This window comes from Leucopleurus acutus (genome assembly GCF_964270905.1).
Source record: "Leucopleurus acutus genome assembly, chromosome: 19".
Classification (NCBI taxonomy): Eukaryota; Metazoa; Chordata; class Mammalia; order Artiodactyla; family Delphinidae; genus Leucopleurus; species Leucopleurus acutus.
Window position 1 is genome coordinate 19,884,862 of NC_139161.1, and position 8,430 is coordinate 19,893,291.

The 8,430-nt window shown below is 61.5% G+C and overlaps 1 protein-coding gene across 1 annotated transcript; it reads left to right on the forward strand.

Moving 5' to 3' along the window:
- Positions 1-1,539: 1,539 nt before the first annotated feature.
- Positions 1,540-6,719, forward strand: LOC309975786 (keratin, type I cytoskeletal 17-like; the record flags this gene model as incomplete). The annotated part of the gene is made up of 8 exons (XM_082861018.1): positions 1,540-2,046; positions 3,106-3,188; positions 3,583-3,739; positions 4,357-4,518; positions 5,146-5,271; positions 5,374-5,594; positions 5,686-5,711; positions 6,534-6,719. 8 exons carry the CDS (start codon positions 1,540-1,542, stop codon positions 6,626-6,628), a joined length of 1,377 nt encoding a protein of 458 aa, XP_082717144.1. The 3' UTR covers positions 6,629-6,719.
- Between the last annotated feature and the right edge of the window lie 1,711 nt (positions 6,720-8,430).

The window sequence follows — 8,430 nt, forward strand, 5'->3', positions numbered from 1 at the left end:
CAGGGTGCTGAAGCGTGCAAGGGATGGCAGTGGCACGGCCAGTCCGGGAAACCAGACCGGCTCTGTTGGGCCTGTGGGTGTGTGGGGCGGGGTGGCCCCTCTGCATGTGAGCATGGGTGGGGGGGCGTCCTCCTTGCTTTGGTGGCTTAGCAGCTGCTGGGCTCTTGGGGAATCTCTCTCGGCTGCTGGCAGGGGCTGTCTGGGCCTGTCTGGGAAGTGGAAGCCATTGGCAGTCTGAGACATGAGCACATTCCGCCCACTGGGCCTGCTGGGACCCTGGAACTGAGGGTGGTGGGCAGGGCAGGGTGGGGCTGTGGGGTGGGCACCTGGCCCATCCTGAGGGGCCAGGTCAGGGGATTGGGTGGGGCCCCTGGGGGAGACTGCAGGGGAGGGGAGGGGGAGGAGGGGAGGAGGGGAGGGGACTGGCCAGGGCCGGAGTCTCAGGAAGACCCTCTTCTTGGGCAGTGTCCTTTAGTTTTCCAGCTGGCTGGGCCCCAAAGGTATATGCCCCCTGCCTGAGACCTCTTGGGGAATAGGAGGGGTGAGGAGGGTGGAAGGGGCGTGCCCCTCACCCTTCTTCCTCTTGCCTTTACCACGATGCCCCCTCTCAGCCTGCCACTTCCCCAGCCTGCAGCTAAGCTCCCCTTTGCCCACTCCAGCCCAGGACTTCCCACTTGTGAGAGAGAGAGATGGGGAAAGGTCAGAAAAGGACGCTGGGTCTCCAGGGGGTTCCAGGGATGGGGACAGGGTCAGAAAACTGGACAGAGAGAACCATGGCCCCTGCGGTGCTCCCTTGGTGTCAGGGCTCTGCAGAAGGGGGCCAGTGTGTCACAGGCCCCTGGGAGGCATATAGCTGCTGTGGCAGGGTGCGATGAAGGAAGAAGCCCTGCCAGCCCCGTTCTGAGTTGGGTGGGGCGGTGGGACACTTTGCCTCTACAAGCCCCAGTTTCCTTATCTGTGAATGGGGTGGTAATCTGAGACCTGACCGAGCTACTGTGTGGTGAGGCTGGTGGGTTTGGGTCTAGTTTCCAAGGCAGGATGGGGTACCGGTCCTCGCTGTCTCCCCTGCACCTCGCCCAGGGCCAGGATCGTGTGTGGCGTGGTGTGTGGTGTGGTGTGTGGCCGGGGGCAGCTGCCTGGGAGGGCTCAGTGACGGTCACGTCCTGCTTATTCCTCTTGTCCGTATTAGGTCATGGGAAAGCGTAGCTGAAGGGCCTGCCTGAATTACAGGTGACAGGCCTGAGACCAGGGACACGTACATACACACAAGCAGACGCCCAGCACGGGGGTTCGGAGAAATGATGCAAAGGCCCGACGGTGGGAGGGAAGGGGACCCACAGCCACCTGGGAGCTGGCGGGCAGCCAGCGGTGATGAAAGCCCAGGGGAATGGGAACAGAGGAGCGAACTTGCTGTAATCGTTACGCCCATTTGTTGGGGCCTATAAAGGAGGCGGGCGAGCCCCGGCAGCAACACACGCCTTGGGCCTCTCTCCTCTCGAGCCCTCTCTCCGTGTCTGCCTGCCACCCGCTACCGCCACCATGACCACCAGCAACCTCCAGGTCTCCTCCTCCAACTCCATCAGGGGCTCCTCTGGCCTGGGGGGCAGCTCGTCCCTCACCTCCCGCCAGCTGTCTGGCAGCCTGGGCAATGCCCTTGGGGGTGGCAGCTACTCTGGCTGGTACAGCTTCGGCTCTGGAGGCGGCTACGGCAGCGGCGACTACGGCAATGGCGGCTATGGCATCGGCGGCTACGGCAGCGGCGGCTACCGCAGCGGCGGCTACGGCAGCGGCGGCTATGGCATCGGCAGCGTTGGCACTGGTGGCAGTGGCTTTGGAGGTGGTGATGCGCTGCTTGGGGGCAGTGAGAAGGCCACCATGCAGAACCTCAACGACCGCCTGGCCTCCTACCTGGAGAAGGTGCGCGCCCTGGAGGAGGCCAACACTGACCTGGAGGTGAAGATCCGTGACTGGTACCAGAAGCAGACCCCAGGGCCGACTTCCGACTACAGCGCCTACTTCAAGACCATCGAGGACCTGAGGAACAAGGTAGGGGCTACGGTGGGAGGGGACCTGGCCGGGCACAGCTTTTCCTCCCCTACCTCCTGCCCTTGACCAAGGCCTGGAGTCCAGCCTGGGGGCTGCCCCAGGTTCTTGGGGAGCTAAGGACAGCTGGGATCCGGCTTGGCTTCTGGGAGCCCATTTGGGGCCACCTTGTGGCCTATGGTCTCTTCTTTGGGGGCAGCGGCCTGGGCTAGGGACAAGCAGGCCTTGTGGAGCTCCTTGGAGCCTCCGTTTCCCATCATGGAGCGTTTTGCCACCTTGTGTAATTGTAGGATGAGATGAATGGATGCGTGTGGAGGGCTGGGTCCCTGGGGTCGCTGCATACTCAGGCACCTCTTTCCTCGGAGCAAGAGGGGGATTTAGGGCTACGGTGGGGTCAGGGGTCTGGGTGAGCTCCTGCTAGCACCTGCTAGGAGGAGGAGGTGAGAGAGAGGGGGCGGGACCTCAGGAGGCCACTTGTGTGCCTTATTTGGGGACTTTTCTGGCTTCCCCATCTCTCCTGCTGCGCCCTCAAGACTGGGGCTCAGCAAACCTGGGGTGGGGCCGGGGCTGCCTGCTGGAGCCCGGGGTCAGGACTTAGCAGGGGTCATGACTTCTGATTTGGAACTACTCTTCGGTGAGGGTTCCTTTAGTCTTCCTTTTTGGGGGAGCCCCTCAGGGACACTATATCCCCAGCTGTAAAATGAGGTTTCCCATATCTGTCCTCTTTCCAGGACTTGGGAACAGCTTCTGCCCCGGGGCACCCTCCCATTCTTTTCTTGCTCTCCTGCATTTCCAGCCTGGCACTCCCGGATGGCTGTCCACTCTGGTTTAAGGCAGAGCCTGGCATGGGGGAGGGGGGCAAGGTTTCAGCCATCAGACTCAGGCTGGCCCCGCCTCTCTTACCAACTGTAATGCAGTAAAGGAGAATGGCTGGGTGGGAAGGGAGCCTGCCTGGAGGAGGCAGCCGCATCCTGGCCCCCAGACAGAGAGACCCGCCTCAGAACGCTGGTCTGTGCTGAGCTACTCCCACCCAGTGACCTGATTACTCTCCCATCTTCCCAGATCCTCATGGCCACCACAGACAATGCCAACGTCCTGCTGCAGATCGACAACACCCGTCTGGCTGCTGATGACTTCCGTACCAAGTGAGCTCTGGCCAGAGGGTGCTGGGGAGGAACTGGGGGCACCCCTCCCTACCCCAGGACTCCTCAGTTGCTGGTGGCAAGGTCCAGGAGCTGGGGGTGGGGGAGTCCCTGCTGAGAGTCCTGCACCTCTTAGCCCAGGATGCAGCAAACGCAGCAGATGCTGAAGGTTGCTGGGCCTAGTCAGGTGATGGAAGAGCGAGAAGGGAGGCAGGAGGAAGAGGGGAGAGAAGCCAGGAAGCAGGGTGGGGGTGGGGCCTTGCCCTGCGTGGTCCCAGGCTCCCAGGGCTGCGATGGGCTTCTACTCCACCCCCTCATCGTTCGGAAGCAGAGTGCTGGCCAGAACCTGCACTTGCCAGTCCAAGCATCTTGACGAAGTCTCTGGTTCCCTTTGTAGGTTCGAGACGGAGCAGGCCCTGCGCGTGAGCGTGGAGTCCGACATCAATGGCTTGCGCAGGGTGCTGGACGAGCTGACCCTGGCCAGAGCCGACCTGGAGATGCAGATTGAGAACCTCAAGGAGGAGCTGGTCTACCTCCGGAAGAACCACGAGGAGGTGAGGCAGCCGGGGCAGTAGGTCAAAGAGGATGCTGAGTGGGTGGCAGGGCTCTGGGGCTGTGCCAGGTTGAGACTGTGGGAAGAGCACAGGTGTCCAGGCTGGTCGCCTTACAGCTCTGCTCTGTCTGCAGAGCCCTGATCCCCATGCAGGGCAGCCTCCTCCACGTACTACCTTGCTTCCCCGCATCTGGGGAGCCTCCCAGGGGCCCGCAGAGGCCTCTTCTGCCCCTCCTGCCTTCCCTCAGCAGGACAGGAGATAATTGAGGAGGTTGCCCCCTTGTCCCAGCTCAAACCCTCGAATCTGGCCCCTAGGTAGAAGTTTGGAAATTAGACGGGATGTTTTGGGGGCTCAGGCTTAAGAATTAGATTTTATCTTCAGAGAGCCCTCAGTCTCACGGGGGAAACACAGAATCTGTCCTCAGGGAACCCCTAGCCTGATGGTGGAGGCAAAGCCCACATAGAGCAGGTGAATAAAAATCATTCAGAGGGTCAGAGAGTAGAGGGCAGGCAGAACAAAGGAGGTGTCCTTGGGAGGGGTCTGGAGAACTTGCGTGGGAAGGGTTGGGAGTGAGGGATCAGGATGCATGCCCACACCCACCATCCCCTCCTCCACAGGAGATGAAAGTCCTGCGAGGCCAGGTGGGTGGCGAGATCAACGTGGAGATGGATGCCGCCCCCGGCGTGGACCTGAGCCGCATCCTGAATGAGATGCGCGAACAGTACGAGAAGATGGCGGAGAAGAACCGCAAGGATGCCGAGGACTGGTTCTTCAGCAAGGTGGGGGCTGCCGCAGGCCAGAGGCCTTCCCCAGGGGATGGGGTGCAAGGCTTGAGTCCCCACAGTAAACCCAGCGCCTGGCATCTTGGGTACCTTATCCCCGGTGAGCCACATGGACACCGGGGGTCAGGGTCGCCTGTTGCATCCACAGGCCTGGAGCTTGGCTGAAGCTGGGATCTGGTGGTGGGTAGGGAACCCCCCTCAGGAATAAAGCCAGAGGGTCAAGACCCCAGGAGCTTGCATCTGTCCCTCAAGAAGTCAGGAACTAGCACCAGGGGCCTGGCTACTGTCCTGACTGGTTCTCAAGTTTCCTATTCTTGTGCTTTACATTTGCAGGAATTAAAGATAAAACTTAACATCCTTTCAAAGGCTTCTGGTTTTGGGGAAGTGGGAAGCTGGTGAGAAGGCACTGCTCCCACAGTCAGGTTTGGGAGGAGGCCTGAGAGGCCCAGGGGAGATCAGGAAGGTGGCCATGGTGAGGGGGTATTTGGGGCAGTGGGGGAGAGCCCAGGTGCCTGTCTGGGCACAGAGTGGGCCCTGGGCTGAGCATAGGGAGGCCACGGGGGTCACCTGACTTGGAGAAGGGAAGCTGGGCTCATGCTGCCCTGTCCTGTGTCCTGTTTGCAGACAGAGGAACTGAACCGCGAGGTGGCCAGCAACAGCGAGATGGTGCAGAGCAGCAAGAGCGAGATCTCAGAGCTCCGGCGCACCATGCAGAACCTGGAGATCGAGCTGCAGTCCCATCTCAGCATGGTAGGGGCGCTGCCAGGCCTGGGGGGTGTGGGGGAGGTGCCCAGGTCCCTGGAGGGGGCACTGAGAACCCTTCTGACCCCTGCCCCTCCCGCTCTCCTGCAGAAAGCATCTCTGGAGAACAGCCTGGCGGAGACAGAGAACCGCTACTGCCTGCAGCTGTCCCAGATCCAGGGACTGGTCAGCAGCGTGGAGGAGCAACTGGCCCAGCTGCGCTGTGAGATGGGACAGCAGAGCCAGGAGTACCAGATCCTGCTGGACGTGAAGACGCGGCTGGAGCAGGAGATCGCCACCTACCGCCGCCTGCTGGAGGGCGAGGATGCCCAGTGAGAGGGGACCCGGGGCCAGGGCTGGGGGCCTGGGGCAGAGGTGAGGCTGAGACCCACATCTAATCTTCTCTCTCTTTTTTTTTTGCAGGCTGACTCAGTACAAGTCCAGAGAACGTAAGCATCTTGGTAGCTGCGGGTGGGGCTGCACGGGGCAGGCGACCCACCTGTACGTTGCTGGGGGAGGGTGTCCAGGAGCTCCAGGAAGTGATGGCTGATCCTCGGCAGGGGTGGGGGAAGGGACCCGGTAGGGCTCAGGGTCCTAATCAAGTGAGCGGGACACTATCTGATCCAATGGGGGAGAGGCAGGGAAATGGCCCTTACCTTGGAGATCCTAGTCTGAGGTGGGAGACATGGTCCCAGCTCTGCAGACTCTCATCTGATGGGGAGGTAGGGACATGGTCTCACGATGTTTGCTCCGGGGACCCTACAGATGAGCAAAAGCAGTCTTGTTCTGGAGTCTCTTGTCTGATAGCAGAAAGGGACTTGGTCCTTGTCCTCCAGATCCCAGTCTGATGGGGAAGAAAAAATCCCAGCCCTGGGGCATCTAGTCTAAGGGTGTGGACCAGGGTCTTGTCTTTGAGATCCGCTTCTGAAGGGAGGGTAATCCAGGCCCTTGAGACTGCAGAGAAATGGAGACAGACCCCAGTTCGTGTAGCATCCAGTCTGTGCAGTCTTCCTCTTGCAGAAGGATATGTGGGTCAGAATCAAACCATCTATTTGGGAGGCAGGATTCACCCAGGGGCACCAGCAAGGAACAGGGTGAGAGGGAGGGAGTGGCAAGGTTGGGGGGACACCTGTGCAGATGTGATGTTGAGGGGCCAGCAGAGGCGTGGACACCAAGTGGCCATGGGGGAGAAAGCCGGCTCCACTCAGGGGGCTGGGGGCTAGGCCAGGACCTCTTGAGCCCCGCCCACCCTGAGTGTCTGTCTCCTGCAGCTGTGACCACCCGCCAGGTGCGCACCATTGTGGAAGAAGTCCAGGATGGCAGGGTCATCTCCTCCCGCGAGCAGGTCCAACAGTCCAACATCTGAGGACTCTGCTCCCCCTGCCAGCCCCTCTGGGGCCTCCCATTGGCTCCGCAGCCCCAGCACCCAGCTTCAGTCCCTTTCCCATCCCCCCTCCCTGACCAATAAATCTCGTTGACTGAGACATGGAATGCTCTCTGGTTGTGGCCACTGACGTGGCCCTAGCGCGGAAGGGGGGAACCGGTGGGGGGGGTGAATGGCGGCAGGGGGAGGAGTCCGTGGACACCCACTGTTGTTGACTTGGAGGTCAGGGGTCATCTTAGAGCAGGGTGAAGACTAGGTCTGGGCAGAACTCGAGGGGTGGGGGTTGCTTTTTATCTCCCAAGGGCTGGTGATCCCTGGGAGGGTGGTCCAGGCAGTGCCAGACCCAGGTTGAGGTCAGCGTGTCAGGGCCGGGTGTCTTAGGTGTCCTCTTCTTGGCCTGTAATTGGGTCCATGACCTTGGGCAGTGCCTTCCCCTCACTGAGCCTCATTTTCTCATCCATAAATGGACAAGAAGGTCTCAGGAACCAGAGACGCAGGGCTAAAGCATCCGCTCGGTTGCCCCGCACAGTCCTGCGGGCTGTGTCCTCCTCTAAGAGGGGACAAGGTGGGGAGGGGGCAGGGAGGCAGGCCAGGGCAGAAATCAGGATCCTCCTGAAGGGGGGGATGGAGGATGGAAGGCGGGGAGGCAGGCTGGGTGATTAGAGCCCAGGCTCCTGTGTGAGTCTCAGGAAACCCCTAGGAGGGGTTTGTGGGTCCAGATGCTCCCATGGCCTCAACCCCAGGAATGTGAGCTGAGACCTGTGCTTCCAGAGAAGGCAGGTGTGGGAGAGAGGGTGGGGCCTCTCCCAGGTGTGTGGGAGAGAGGGTGGGGCCTCTCCCACGGATATGTCTTCAAATGGTGAGCTCAGGATGGGGCGTTCAGGGGAGGTCGTGCCGGGGGGGGGCAGCACTGCCCTCCCTGGCAGTTCGTCCCCTCTTGGTTCCAGCAGCTTGGAGGTCAGGGAGGTGGGAAGCTGCCTCCTGGGGAAGGGGGAGGGGCCGTCCTGCCCCAGCCGCTCCAACACCCTCCAGCCTGGCCCCCGTCACTCCACGGCCAGGCGCTGAGCCAGCAGGAGAGGAGCCCCGGAAGTCTTTCTTTGAGTAAATCTGGAAACCACTGGGCCAGGCGGGTCTGATTTCCTGGTTTTCTTCAAGAAGTGGGGGTGGGTGGAAGGTGTTAACGGGAGGAGGGATGCCCTCACCCGGGTTCACTGACAGGCCCCCTCCAAACACGTGCTCTCGCCCGGTGCCTGGAGACTGAGGGCGCGGCTGGGGCAGGGAGGGGACAGAAACAGCCAGAGCCCCCAGAGGCCCAGCGTGGTGGAGGCTTGGGACCAGCGGAGGCCTGGGAGAAGCAGGTGGGGCAGTGGCATGAGCACTGTCTATGACGTGGGCAGCGGGGTGTGAGGACTTTGGGGAGGTCACAGGCCCTCTCTGGATCTCAGAAGCCACAGTAAAGGAGGGGTGAGACGAGCCGCAGCTAACGGCCCTTCCGGCCCCGATCCCAGGGAAAGGGAAGACAGTGAATTCCTTTCCATGGCAGAGACGACAGGCAGCAGTCCAGGGCCCGTGTCTGCAGAGGCAAATGCTGGAATCAAAGGAGGCTGGGAGCGTGGGCTCCGCTCCTGCAGCAGCTGGCATCTCTCAGCTGCCTGGGAAGCAATGAGGGTGGGGATGGAGGGCAGGAGGGAGGGAGGCACTGTACCCACCAGGCCCCCACCGTACATCCAGCCACAACCGGGAGAAACAGCCCTGGGCTGAGGATGGCCCGTCTGGGGGTGATC